At 54.4% G+C, this 14,573-nt stretch overlaps 3 protein-coding genes across 3 annotated transcripts; 2 read left to right on the top strand and 1 right to left on the bottom strand.

The window, feature by feature from the left end:
* Positions 1-1,848: 1,848 nt before the first annotated feature.
* On the bottom strand, positions 1,849-7,358 carry HER10_EVM0004406 (BTB/POZ domain-containing protein). Its single transcript, XM_035474054.1, has one exon. The coding sequence runs from the start codon at positions 6,935-6,937 to the stop codon at positions 2,087-2,089; it is 4,851 nt and encodes a 1,616-aa protein (XP_035333916.1). The 5' UTR covers positions 6,938-7,358; the 3' UTR covers positions 1,849-2,086.
* Positions 7,359-9,271: 1,913 nt separating this feature from the next.
* On the top strand, positions 9,272-10,483 carry HER10_EVM0003553 (uncharacterized protein; the record flags this gene model as incomplete). Its single annotated transcript, XM_035473226.1, has 6 exons — positions 9,272-9,317; positions 9,383-9,405; positions 9,473-9,483; positions 9,544-9,573; positions 9,632-9,715; positions 9,775-10,483. 6 exons carry the CDS (start codon positions 9,272-9,274, stop codon positions 10,481-10,483), a joined length of 903 nt encoding a protein of 300 aa, XP_035333858.1.
* Positions 10,484-11,523: 1,040 nt separating this feature from the next.
* Positions 11,524-14,547, top strand: HER10_EVM0004905 (uncharacterized protein; the record flags this gene model as incomplete). The annotated part of the gene is made up of 2 exons (XM_035474533.1): positions 11,524-12,370; positions 12,443-14,547. 2 exons carry the CDS (start codon positions 11,524-11,526, stop codon positions 14,545-14,547), a joined length of 2,952 nt encoding a protein of 983 aa, XP_035333954.1.
* Positions 14,548-14,573: the final 26 nt, after the last annotated feature.

Here is a 14,573-nt window from a genome sequence, read left to right as displayed (position 1 = left end):
CAGCGCCGCGACCCTACTCCGTACCAAGCCCGGACCTCAGAATGGCCTCAACTCCACCCCATGCATGACCACTGGGTTCTGGGGCAGAAATGACGGGGTAGGTAAGGGGTGGCGGGCGGCTCTGCTAAGTCACTTCCACTTTCGCCTTTCCCTTGCCTCGGCCGACTTGTGCTTCGTTGACTTTCCGTCGCCAGTCACACCAGTCTTGCTTGTTCCTGTTCTTCTCCGCCTTGCGTCAGGGCCGCTTCTCTCGGCCGCAGCGGTGTTTGCTTGTTGATTTGTTGACTTGTACGGAGTGCCGCAGCCTTTACCACAGACCCTGCAATGCGAAGAATTGGGGTTGAGTCCAAATACATACTGGTGCTCGCTGACAGCTGGCCGGGTCATCCAAGCGCCATCATCATTTCGATTTATCGCCATGTCCCTTGTCTACGACTGTCAAGGCACTGTTAGTGTTAGCAACAACCACCCTGCCCCCTTCTCGGTGTGCCTCTGCGGCTGAGAACCCAACCAACCCCTTGTGTCCATCAAGTGAACGTCGAGGTCAACAAGGTCGCCAACATTTGTCTCGCCCGAGTCCACGATGAGCAAAGACACTTTTGAAAAGGCGGATAGATGGCAGGGTCCAAGGTACGCAGGCTTGTACGCCGGTAGTCGACACTCACTCTAAGGTAGGCACTCGACTCACCCGGTCCTCGGTTGATCCCGGGAATCCTTCTCCCGTCACCGTAGCGCTCAGCTCGTCGTCCTTTCTTTTCTTTGGGGAACCACCCCCCATCCTGTTTTGCAGACTCAGGACTGACAGAGTATCCGTACCCGCCTCTCTTATCGTCGTCTCTCCACGGGCGGCAACTTTGTAATGCGCCGGATCTAGCCTCCAGCAGCTCCTATACATGGCACCGTCCGAGAAAGCGATCTCTCGCCCATATACCAAGGTAGGCAAGCGTGGCAAGGCAAACCCCGAGCGACCTACTCCATCTGGCTTGCCGCTTCGTTGCCTGTTCATGTTGTCGTGATCCCACCCCTGGCGGCATGTGCGGCAATCCCAAATCGAGCAGCCAAGCAGCAAGCAACCTTTCCCTGGGCAAACGAGTCATCGCACCGATCGCCAATGAACTAGCAACCTGCACATCCATCAGCCAGCCTGGCAGCCAGCCCCCTTATCAGCATCACCACCATCGTCTTTGGTGCTTCAGGTTAGTTGCCATAGTCATTATCAGTGCCACTGCCACCCGACTCGTGATATCTGCAGATAACGATAAGACCATGCTCCGGCCCGGGCTCCACTCCTCTCCTCTCCCCCGCACCCGTCCAACGTACGGAGTACATACGTAGTAGTAAGGCAAGGCAAGTCAACCGCGCACCACAACGCATCACACACCCACGCAACATGGTGACTGTGGTTCTGGCGCAGTGGCACGCTGCATCCGAACCGGCGTCTGCAGATCGGACCCATCTCCCGAAAGTACCACACATTGTCCCTCCTTTTTTACATTTGCGTATAGATACGCTCTCTGTGAGACCTGTACATCGGAGGAGGAAGCGGGCACGGCATCGTGGTAAATTCGCCGATGCGGAGGAAGAGAGCCTTCTGTTTCCTGCGTTCCTTAGTAGGTAGCTCAAAGTAAACCGTTCTTGGCAACGTTTCCCTCTCTGCCCCCCCACTGGTCACATGGCATCACCTCCCATCCAGCAAAAGGACAAGTCCGTTACCAAGCCAATGCCTTAGCGCTCAACGGTCAACGAGAACCTGAATCGTGCAAAGTCTTTTCAAAATCTTGGGAAGCGGTGGGCAGCAGTGGGCGCAGCATGTAGGAGTGAAGAAGTCTCTTTTTCTTTCTCTTGTGTGTGTGTCTCTCTCTCTTTCCGTCTGTCTGTCTTCTCGTTCCGTCTATTGTGACCAAGCGGAAAGCAATTTGATAACATTTGGTAACAACACAAAGTTGGTGTCCCCCAATGCTCGTGTAAAATAGAAAACCCAATTGCCGTGTTTCCCAAATGGTAAACCATGCCTCGAGGTTTTTGTCGGGCTCCGTGACACCTTGAAACGCCCTAGAAAATCAGTTGTAAACAAAGACGCAGAAAATCAAGATGTAGATGCCGCTGCGGATGCCGATGCTTTCCCACCTCTCCCCCGGTTACGGTAACCACGCCCTCGGGAGTTATTCGCCGGGCCACCGGGCGCCTTGGCCGGTGGTACCCCTCCGGCATCGACGTTACCGGCGTTGCTGGCGGTGGTGGCGCCGTGGTCTTGGCCCGGAGGAACGCCACCGGATGCTTTACCCTTGGCGACGCCCCGGCCCCGACGCCCTCGTTTGCTACTGCTGCCGCCTCCGCCGCCGCCGTCCTTCTGCGCCCTGCCCTCCCTCGCCGTCTTATCCTTGGTCTCCCGCCTCGCCTCCTGCTCCTGCACCCGCCGCGTCTCCTGGTCCCACCACTCCTGGAACTCCTGCTCTTGCTGGATCTCCTGCATCGACCTCTTCGCCACGGCTTCCTTGACGATCTCTTGCTCCCGCTTCTGCTGGCCGATAATGTCTGCCATACTCAATCCCAAAATGGGCTCGGCCTTGTTCGCGGGCGTAATGTAAGATTTGGAGTGCGGGACCAGCGGTTTCGACGACGCAGGCTGACTCGTCGAGGCGCCGGCCACGGCTGGAGAGGAACTGCTGACGCGTGATTGACCCGGGAACCGCGTGTCCGGTGAAGCTGCCCTCCGCGGTGAAGATCTCGCTGAACTCTCGACTGAGAGTAGCGGCTTTGAAGATGGGCTGTCCACTGGTGGCGATACCGGTTTAGCCAAGCCCTTGGCCAGTGCGTCTTTCAACGACGTCTTCGGCCCGCTCGTTACAGGCTTCCAGGGGGCGGGTTTGTTGCCAGCTGCGTCCTTGTCCCAGGCTGCTTTCGGCTGCGAGACCTCAGCCTCGAGAGCCGCCTGAGCAGCGGCTTGTGCTAGCTGTTGCTTCTTCCGCTCCTTTTGCGATACCTTGGGCTGCGCGGGCTTCGGCGACGCCTCCTTGCTCTTTTGCGCGGCAATGCCGGCGGACAAGGCAGACTTTGTGGGCGTCTCCGTCAGAACCCGACGCAGGTCCATCTTCTGGGTTGGAAATGCTGCTGCTGCCCACGGGCTGCCAGACCTTTGGGCAGTCGGCCCACGTGAGTCTGTCGGTGAAGGACTCATGCCGAGGTTGGCGGATGTACCCATCGGGGGGCTTTGCACTGGGTATTGCGGCGAGCCTGCCTGAACCTTGGTGTCTTTCCAGGGACTAGACAACGACGGAATCCGGTCCAATTCGGACTGGCTCTTGGCCTCGGCAGCCCTTTGCGTGGGTGATACTGTAGGGCTACCTAGAGCGGAAGGTCCCTCGTCGTCCATGTTGAACATCAAATCGGCATGGGATTCCTTGGGTCTGAGGCTGGGACTGAACGGCTCGTTGCGGCCAGTCTTGGACTTGCGCCGAGATTTGTCCAAACTGGGAGACGTGACGCCGGACAAGTCTTCAAGACTGCCAAATTTGGTCTTGAAAGATGATGATATCTTCTTTTCGTCGTCTCTTTGCGTAACCCGGAAGGCCATCTCGCGTACTCTTCGGCGGCGTTCCTCGTCAATATCGAGAGCCAGATCGGGGTCCTTCTCAAACAAGAGCAGCTCGGCCCGTCCACTTCTGGCGAAAGGATAGCGAGCTAGCTGGTTTTCTCGGACAACGTTATCCAACTCCTCTAGGAGATCCTCCTCCAAGCCATCCAAGAAGTGGTTTTCCAGCACAGCCTCCATTTGCAGACAAATGTACTCTAACCCCGCGTCCTTGAACTCCGTAACCGAGCATGCGCTGATCTCGTTGAGCAGCAAGGCGATGTTTCGAGCATTGGCGAAACGTGCGATGATGTATTGGCAGACCTGGGACAACCGGTCTAGCATGAGTTCATTCGCAATGCTCATGACGCCCATTACCAGGTCAGAGAAATCGTCAATATTGGCTGATGTGGTCTGGTTGAAGAGCTCCGTTCCGACGTCTGCGTAGAGGTATCGCAGAACATATTGGAACGCCTCAGGATCACAATGACTCAAGTCCACCCTGACAAGTTCTTCCTCGTCTAGTTCATCGCGACGGCCAGCAAGCCACATGCCGCCGGCTCGCCCATGGAACAGGCCTTCGAAGAACTCGCATCGCTGGCGCAGCAACTGGCTGTGAACCGGTACCTCTTCGCCGTCGAGCTCAACAAGAGCATCCGCGTCTTCAAAGTACCTTAGGTCCTGAATGGCTTTGGCAAAGTCCTTGTCCAGTGATTTTTCCGCGGTCGTCTGCAGACGGACAGCCGACTCCAGCTTCATCATGTCAAGCTTCGTCGCAAGCTTCATCAGCTCATTGCGGACCTGGCGGTACCTGTGGGCTAGAGCGGGTGCTTGGCGAGTGTGATTCCATGCCGGGACGACGGTGTCATCATAAAGATAAACAGCCAAATTCATCAAAGACAGCAGGTCGACCGATTCGAGGGTGATTATCGTCCTCCCATCTCCTTCTTCGAGACTAAGCACTTGCGGGATGTTCCCCTGACCACCATTGCGATAGTCGCTGAGCAAACTTCGCAGAACAGAGCTTCGGGCAGTCAAGATCCATGAGTGCACCGGAATCTTGACATCTGGATATGACGAGGTGCGAAGCTCCATGTCAACGTCCGAGTTCGGGTACATTAGGAAAAATTGTTGTAAGTCACGCTCTAGATCCACGGACTTGAGGAGTTCGTACGGCAGCTCCCCTATCCGATACTTCAGCTCCTCGGCTTTCCAGAAACCGATTGTGTCTTTGTCGCCGGGTTTGGGCGTCGATGCCTGAAACTCTCGTAGTGCGAATAGGGAGGCGAAGTCCTCCCAGAGCGACTGCTCGTTGATGCTGATTTGTTCCTTCATGACATCACAATCCTTGCGGATTGCCGCGAATGCACCAAAGGTGGAGCTTCGCACAGCTACAGCATTGGTGATACTCGGTACACGCTGGAACTTGAAATCCTTTCTCTTGATGTCTGCTGACCCCGGGGTGGCAGCGTCCTTCGCTTTAGCGCGCTTGATACGACGCCAAACCGCTCCAGACTCTGTGCAGATGATCACAGCGCCGTGTTCTCCAACACTGACGGATTTGACACCATCCTTCCGAGCATTCCACACGCATTGCGGTGTCGTGACGGCACCCTTGATCTTGGCTGGATTTGTCGTAGAAGTTGCCGTCGTAGTCGCATCCGACTTGTGGATCAGTGCCATAGTGAAGAGATCGCCCCTCGTAGTGACAGCCGCAATCGTTTCGCCGCCGGATGTGATACGGCTGACCTGATTCCGTACTGTACTGTACCTAGTCGACATTGATGCGGTGAACTGGTGATTTACAAAGACGTCAGGGGAAGGAAACTTGACAAAGTTGTAACCGTAGCTCGTAAAGACGCAGACGGTGCTGTCTGCCAGCAAGACGGTGGTTGCTTTATCTACGGCGGAGACTGCAGCGATGGGCGAAGAGAAGAGCGAAGCTGCGACTTTTCGGGGAGTTTGTTGGACTTCCAAAGATCTCGAATCCGCATCCATCAGCGCCAGCTGACCAAGGTTTTTACCCCAGCAAAACAGTGACGAAGAGGTATGGGCGACTGAATGCACGGCCGATGCTGCGATGCCCAGGATTACCTCCTTCTTGAGTGTCCCAAACACTTGTCGTGGGGTGGTGCTCATCGGTTCTTCGTCTTGTCTGGCTGGCGGCGGCAAGCCATATCCTAGCTGGGAGTTGCTGTTGGAGCCCCAGGTCCATAGCTCGCCAGCATCCGTGACAGCCATAGTGTGGTTCTGGCCAAGTGCAACTTGCACCACCTTCTTGTCGGCGAGACCGCCTTGTACCGGCACGAAGCGGTATTGCGTATTTTCGTCGCCTAGCCCAAGTCGCCCGCCGCGGCCAACACCGCAGATGTACAAGTTTGAAACCGGGTCAGTTGTCAAGATGGCGGTATGCAGCTTTGAGAGAACAGCATCGTGAATCCGCAGAGGCCGATTGCGGATGAGGGCTGGAATCTCTTCCAGGTCCACATCTTCATCCGGCAGGCTGGCACCATGAGACACAGCTTTGGTCTTCTCCAGGTACTCTTGGTAGAATCTGCGGATGAGTTGATCCGGCCGCTTTAGGCTGATCCTCTCGGGATACTGCCGGTCGTCTTCGTCGCCCACACCAAGTGAGATGTTGCGGTTGCTTCCAAAAACAAAGATTTCCTCGCCTTCCGCTGCGCCATCGAGTGCAGCGACTGATCTCATCAACGCCTGGCCTCCATCTGAGGTGCTGTCTGTATCCGAGTCGATGTCAGAGTCGTTGAGGTCCCCAGAGTCTCCCAGTGTTCGCACAGCAATGGTTGAGTTGTAGAGATCAAAAGGACTGTTGCCCTCGCGGTCTTTCGTCTTGATCAACTGCCCAACCTTGGAGACCGAGACTCCGAGGGTTTGCTCTGTAAGGATCTTGCGCTCTCGTTCAAGCAGTAGACGTGCAATGGCGATATTTCCACAGTAGAGTGCTCGATGAAGAGCGTTCCAGCCACTCTCGGGGTCTTGCACATATAGATCGATCGAGGGGTGGTCGAGCAGGGCCTGGACGAAGAGGATGGCGGCCGAATCTGTCGAGGAAGCAGCGCGGAGCAGTACTGTGAGGCCAGCATGATCACGGCTGTTGATCTCAGCCTTTCCGAGAGCGTTATTGGCATTCTTTGATCCAGCTGGGCCGAAACCGACGGCGGAGGATTTGCGTTGTTTAAGATTCCGGGGAGAAGTTCCGTATTGTCCGGGACTGCCCCCAAGGGGTCCAGCACCTATGCCCGGGCTCCTTGTCGCAGTTTGCGCCGTATGGCCGGCCGGGACGAGCAGACGCCGAAACCTGTCGACATCGTTTTCCCAGTAATATTTCCAAAGTAGGTGACTCATGGGCAGATGGTAGGCAAGGGACCCTTCCAGCACTTGGATAGCACCTCGCTGTGAGTCTCTGGGATCACGGCTTGTTTAAAGGTGCGATTCCGAGCGCGAGAAGAGCGGAATCGTGGGTATTGAATCGATACGGTTCGAGGGCGGCCAGATGGTGCGCGAAGGATGTTGTGAGGTTACAAAGCCCTAGAGTTGAGAGAGGGAGAGAGAGAGGGGGGGGTTTATCGAAGTTGCCACTTGGTCGTTGAGCTTATGACTCTTAGATACGGTAGCGTAGTAGCAGTCGAGTGGCGAGGGTATTCGGTTTGATGAACGGTGTCGCGGGTCTGCGATTTTTGGTGTTGATTCCTAGAAAGACCGAGATGAACGGAAGATGAGATGAGTACGACGGTTGTAGGAGGGTCGTTGCTGGCGAAGAGATGTGAATCGGGGGTGGGGTTGGCGATGGAAATTGAAGGTATTCACCTCAAGTCGCCAATTGTGCGCGTCAGAGCCCGCCGCGCCGCGAATTCCCGGCTCCACGGGGGGGCATGCAGCGAAGGTAAGGTAGGTGACAGGCACCTTGGTGCGTTATGGCGCAGCCAATCGGACTCGAAGCTGGGAGCTTGTGCTCTGGTTGCAGGCCAGACAAGCTTCCCGTTTGTCGCTTCAGGTGGGGTGGCTAGCGGGCAGCGGTGCACTTTTTGGGGATTGAGACATGCTGGTCCTGGCACGCCGAGTAAGTCACAGGAAATCTGTCTATGTAAGCATGTTCTCTAAGAGAACCCAAGTCACGGCGATGACAAGGTGAGAACTTTCCAGCCTACTTTTTTCAATTCGTAAAGTGATTGGTTAGTGTGCAATACTCAAGGTCTTTGTGACTTGGCCAAACACCCTGGATCTATGTCAATATCTAGGGTACCTGATCATGTCATACAAGTCAATCCATAGGTAACTTGAATTTACATTTACTAGGTTCACATAGGTATACTTATTTACGTCTCCCAAAGAAGGTAGGATAGGCTGAAAGAATTCTCAAATTTACTTTCACTTATTGTATCTATAAGGTAGAATCAGTCTTCACTCGACCAAAGCGTTGAAACAAATCCGCGGATACTTGCCCCAGTTGCAGCAGTGGTGGAAACGAAACAATGAAAGAGCTGCCACTCCCGACTCATAGGACAGGTACACGCTGTGTGCTTATCTAAGGCCGTTATGAGGTGGGGAGCTATCCCCCGCCAGCTGCTGCACCCCGCCTGCGGTCTCTTTGCCCTCGAAACGCCGGGATCGCATTCGGCCTGCACGCGATGAGCCTCCATTCGGCAGGCTTGCATATTACCGAATGCCATTTGCTTCCTTGTTGTGCTAATGGGGAAGATACCGAAGAACCTAGGTAAGGCGCAATGGGCTTGCTCTTAGTTATTGGCAACCAATGCCGGTCATCTGCATGTACCTTGAATTCCTGCATATCTTATATAGAGAGTGTTATTCGGCGAAAGGCCCCATTGCCATCGTCATGACTTGCCTTATTCAGATACAACACTCCAAACAGGTGTGTCTAGTTTAGCGTATGTGAGTAGGTAATTTGTTGCGTTAACCTACTCTTGAGTCCATTGTCAACGATGTACAATGATACATTACCGCTTCGAAGCCGCGATATCTGGCACGCCTAGTACTGAAAAGTATGGCATTGAGATCAATGTGAAGAATGACCATCGCATTTGAGTCGGAATTGTCGCCCGAATCTCGGCAATAGACGGCACATGAAATCTGTCTCACCGTCGCAGTGGCAGATGCATCTCGGCATGGATTGCAGAGGAAGATGAGGTGGCCCGGGCCCTGGGGTAAAGAAAGATCCCCCCCAGGTCCCCGGAACGTCCCAAAAAGCCACTTGCCCACGCTGCCGCAGTGCCGCCATGCTACCAAAGCGAGATGCCAATACGTAATCCCGCTGGTCCCAGAAGAGCGCACCAATCATGAGCCTCGCAAGTGTCAGGGACGATGAGCAAGACGCTGCAAGAGCCCATCCGGTGGAGTCCGGCGCCGCTCGGTAACTTGGAAACTGGCTGCTTGAGACTCTCAGTGCGAGCTGCACACACAAAAAAGAGGCCGATAAGGGACCTCCGCCCGGGGGCCCTGGCGATAAGAGCCCAGTTCCCGCTAAAGCTAAGACTCCGTACCTCGTTCGATTTTCCGCTCCATCCAATTCACTCCAGTTTCCCAGCGCTTCCTCAAACCCTCCCACCTACGCACCTCAACCCGCCCGATTGATTTTGCTCCTCGGTGAGTTCTCAATTGCACCCGCCGTTGCTCTCCTCTCCCAGCTAACCACCGACTTCCCAGCTGTCTACCGTCAAGATGTCGACCGACAAGCCCCTCCCTTTCCAGTACCAGTTCGCCGCAGGTTCGTTGCCCGAAATCCCCCCACCGTCGCGATATCGGACCCGAAATACTGACCACTGCATCCAGGCGCCATTGCCGGTGTCTCGGAGGTCAGTACACAACGATGCCACACGGTAATGGAGTGACGAGATATGCTTACGCTTTCTGCAATTCTAGATTCTGGTCATGTAAGTCAACCATCCTCTTACGACACGCTCACGTGGCCACCATGCTAACCCGCACAATAGGTACCCTTTGGACGTCGTCAAGACACGAGTGTAAGCTCTGCGCGATCGCCAGCCACTCGCGCAAACCCCGACTGACCCGAACGTCCAGGCAACTCCAAACCGGCAAGGGCGTAGGTGCCGACCACTACAATGGCATGGTTGACTGCTTCCGCAAGATTGTCCGCAACGAGGGGTAGGCAAAACCACTCCTTCGGCCTCCGCAAATGTACTCACCAAGCTTACGAACCGCAGCTTTGCGACGCTCTACCGCGGTATCACCGCCCCCATCCTCATGGAGGCTCCCAAGCGTGCTACCAAGTTCGCCGCCAACGACGAGTGGGGAAAGATCTACCGCAACCTGTTCGGCGCTGCCAAGATGAACCAGTCTCTCTCCATCTTGACCGGAGCCAGCGCCGGTGCCACCGAGGCCTTCGTCGTCGTCCCCTTCGAGCTCGTCAAGATTAGACTACAGGACAAGGCCTCTGCCGGCAAGTACAGTGGCATGCTCGACGTTATTCGCAAGACCGTCGCCGCCGAGGGTGTTCTGGCCATGTACAATGGCCTCGAGAGCACCATGTGGCGCCACATTGTCTGGAACGCCGGTTACTTTGGCTGCATTTTCCAGGTCCGCGAGCTTCTCCCCAAGGCCGAGAACAAGGCCGGCCAGGTCACCAACGACCTGATCTCCGGTGCCATTGGTGGTACCGTCGGTACTATCCTCAACACCCCCATGGACGTCGTCAAGTCCCGCATCCAGAACAGCCCCAAGGTCCCCGGACAGACCCCCAAGTACAACTGGGCTTGGCCCGCCGTTGCCACAGTCGCGAAGGAGGAGGGCTTCAGCGCGCTGTACAAGGGTTTCCTGCCCAAGGTCCTCCGTCTCGGTCCCGGAGGCGGTATCCTTCTCGTCGTCTTCACCGGCGTCATGGATTTCTTCCGCACCCTCAAGACCAACGCTTAAATCCGCACCTAGAATGGAACAGATTAAAAATTTTAGAGAAAGAGAGAGACAACCGGAGGAATGTACATCTTGTACAGGCAGATACCAACACCGGGGCTTTTTGGATTCTGGCGCCCAGCAATGCAATCATTTTCAAAACTTTTGGGCTTCACATTTTTATCTCCGTGGCCTTTGCCAACGGTAGGATATGTGCTCGCCATAGTGACATCTAACTTTGCTTGATCAGGTACCTTGGCTGGCATTGCTATCGCCTGCCGCGAGCTTTGCGTTGTTGAAGACCGACCCTGGCCTTGTGTTCACCCTTTTCTCTCACATTCTGACCCAATATACAGTTCATTACCAGGATACATCGAACGAACCCGCACTTTCCTCTTCCGGTTTAAGAAGCTACGACTTGAGAGGCTTCCTTCCTTCTCGATATTACTGCTACTTATACGGTTTGGCTGCCACATACACAAGAGCTTGCCTCTATTCTTCCTTTTACACAACCATACGACTTTGACCTTGTCTGCCCAGACGCGTCTTCTCATCAACATATCTTCAACAGTCGTTCTATTTCGGATCTGGTATATTGATTCTGCTTGTACCTCAAGCCCGGTCGTTCCATTACATGATACCTCAACCGCCAGGGCCGCTTCAAATTTACGCTCACTATTCGATCAATCAACCTTTAGCTGCATACTTTGCACACGACTTACGATCACTCCTAGGGCAGTCTTATATAGCCTCGCTCAAAGCATACGTCTTTCTTTCCGCAGCAAGTGGCACCTTCCGTGATCAGGCACATCACTCTTTCCTTTTCTTACGAGGACTACTACTTCAACTGCTCTCTACGTCTTGGCAGCTTTGCTTCTTACTTATCACGACCTTCACAGGTCTACTTCTCACATCTCACAGTATCTACTGCCCTCTGTGTAGCTAATTTCAGCTCGTACTTGCCCCATGGGTTGGTTGGTTGCTCGGCACGCATAATTGACAACCATTCAAGGGCAGCCTCAGCTTGAGGATATTTCATTTTTGACAGGCCGCTGACAGTCACGATGGAAGATCACTCGCGATCCATATCACGAGCCATCTCGAAAGCTGGGTCAAATGCAACACCTGGATGCCTTCCCACGCCCTCTCCTCCTGCTTTTTCACCTCCTCTGGCTTCAGGGGCATCTCTCGGCCAAGGCTCGGTTGTCGTCCAGCCACCGGCAATCACTGCTGCCGTCTCTGACAATCGCAATATCGACAGTTCTTCTCCAAGGATCTCCGAAGTCGAGTGGTCTTTTCAGGACCTGCATGTCTCATCTCAGACGGGATCCCCTTCTCAAGCCGCTGTCACCGAGAGACACAGTAGCCCTACAGCTCACACAGGCACCAGCTCCTACATCCTGCGGGTACTGAGCCAAGAAGAAGAGCTAGATCGAAATGGACTTGTTGTCTTGAGTTCCAATGAGGCCGATGGGCCACAGCATCACTATGACCCAGATGACGACGAAGTCGAGTCCGAGGACGACGAAGTAACTTCCGAAGATGAAGTGGAGCTTGATCGGGAAGAGACCATAGAGTCTGATGGGCGAGTGGATACCATACAGGGTGAAGACGAGAACACTGAGGAAATCGGCGACGACGAAGAAGAAGAAGAAGAAGAAGAGGAAGAAGATGACGAAGAGCTCGACGATGAGCCTGGCCCTCTTGATGACAACGATGAGGAGCCGTCTTTGCCACCGCCCATCAATCTCAGTAGCATTGGCTGCAGCGACGAGTGCCGATCGGAGTTCCAGCAGGGCATCGGCATCTACGATGAACAGATCAAAAGACTCGAGAGCAAGATCCATGAACTTAGTCTAGACAACCACACTTTGAGAGCGGATATAGCCAGGTTGGAGAAAAAGCGAAACAGCCAAAATAGACACGAGCCGACCTGGCACAAGAAGCTGGACCTATACCTTACGAACCCCGCCCACCGAAAAGCACTGACATATACTGACATCTACAAGCTATGCTGCAAGGAGGAGAATATGAGCACGAAGACTGACAATGTTCATCCGAACTTGAGACTGAGGGGCCCCACAAGTAAGGAAATTCAAGGCGACGTGCTGGAAGGTCTTGACACCAATTCAGTCAGTCAGGACAGGGAGTCTGAGGAGAGCCGTAATGGTCCTGAGGGACTCTTCGTGCAGGACGATGAGCACCCCGAGGAAGTTCAAAGCTTAGAGGGCCAGCAACCACGGGCGGATCCTTACCTCAAGGACTTTCCTTTCGATCGACTGCCCGCCAAAGTACAGGCCAACATCATCAAATTCGTCTTCGTTGAAGAAAGCAAGCTTATTCACTGCATCACTCGTCTCGATAGATTCATGCCTCCAGAGCAACCCACGCAAACAAACGCGAACAAAAGTGGTCTCCCTCGTCGCTTCCACCTTTCCGGAACATCTTGCAATATCACCTACGGTATGAAACCGAACACTCGCCTCGCTCTGCTCACAGTCTGCAAGCGTTGGTACTACTTTGGGATCCACGCTTTCTACGGTCTGAACACCTTCGCCTTCTCGAGCCTTGGAGAATTTGGCCGCTTCTGCACTGGCATCGGTGAAGCAAGAAGAGAAAGAATCCAGCATATCGAATTGCTATGGGTTGGCAGCCAGTACCTCACTCACAAGCCTGTCAAGGAAGGTAGAAAGGGCGCACTCAAATATGTATCCAAAAGGACATGGGACGTTTCTTGGCTCTGCCAGCTGCCTCGTCTAAGAACTCTCATTATACATATCGATGAGAGTGGCCCGCAGTACACGAGGCGCCGTCATGAGCCCAAGGCCTATGCTGACTGGATGGCGTCTGTCACGGCTGGTCAACCCAATTTCCGCATGACGAGATCCCTGCGAAATCTCCAGGGACTGCATTTCCTTCACGCACTTCGTGGGATGGAGCTCATACAGTTTTACGACTACAACATATCCCGCCAGGAAGGTGGTCGTCATCGAATCCGTGACTGGTCATTCATCAGGGATATCGAGGGTGTGACGGCTATGCCAAAGACCGGCGATAAGGCAGAAACCGCAAACTTGGCCAATTTGATTCCGGTTCTTCCACGGTACGAGGCTTCTCAAGAGGACGTTGAGGCGATCAAGGGCCTCTATCACAATAGTCAAGCCTTTGACGCAGTGTATGTGTCGCCGCCAGTTGTGGAAAGGGATGGAGACGGCGATATCGAGATGGCAGACGCTGGAAGCCAGGATCCGGTCCAGCAACGTGCTACGGTGGTATCTCGAGGCGGATCACGAGCCAACAAAGGAACAGGAGAAACAACTGCAAGGAGCAAATTGGGGCAGTCAAGCTCCATCAATAAATCAAAGGGTCCACGTCCTGGGAAGGGAAAGAAGGTCGCCCGATCTAGGACCACAACGCCCGATAGGGACCTAGACGGAACCGAATCCGAGGCTTCTGGCGAAGCAACACCGAAAGCACACATCCACCGCGTTCGAGCGGATACTGAAATGACCACTTCAACGCTTACGGAAGACAGCTTCGCGAACGACTATGACGACGAATTATCACTGGCAGGGTCCAATGCTAGCAACCCGATCGACTTGGACAGCACAGAGCCACCAAAGATGAATATACGCCTATGGCGCCTTCAGCAAGAAGACAATTTCAACCGCGTCAAGCGCGAGCATTCCGACGCAATGTCAATTGGTCATGTGTCTTCAGCCGGGAGCGAGAGATCTCACGGCAGCGGAAACGGCCTCTTCGTGGGCGGCTCGTCGCCGTCAATGTCACACTATCGACAACGCCGTGAAACTACCGTGCTGACGGATGCCTTGCGCAAGAGAGGATACGACGAGTCGGCAATGCGAGTCGCCATCGATCTGACGACAGAGGATGACGATGCCAGCTCCTACTTCACCGGTATCCCAAGCTCTTCTATGGCCACCGCCTCGCGCCGTAGCGGTAATGAAGGGATTTATGGATACATCCCGCCCGTCATACAGCAGGAGACTGCCCTCCCTAGGCTTTCGCGTCTTCAAAGCGTCGGAAGCGTAGATGACTGTCCCTTCACTAAAAAACGAAGACATTGACTCGCCAGGATGGGTCCTGAATCTCA

This window comes from Colletotrichum scovillei (genome assembly GCF_011075155.1).
Source record: "Colletotrichum scovillei strain TJNH1 chromosome Unknown Contig00005, whole genome shotgun sequence".
Taxonomy (NCBI): domain Eukaryota; kingdom Fungi; phylum Ascomycota; class Sordariomycetes; order Glomerellales; family Glomerellaceae; genus Colletotrichum; species Colletotrichum scovillei.
Note: the sequence above shows the minus strand (reverse complement) of the source record. Positions and strands in the feature narration are given on the sequence as shown.

What these genes read in the sequence shown, in the direction of transcription:
- HER10_EVM0004406 (XM_035474054.1), bottom strand. Translation starts at nt 6,937, where the DNA reads ATGAGTCACCTACTTTGGAAATATTACTGGGAAAACGATGTCGACAGG.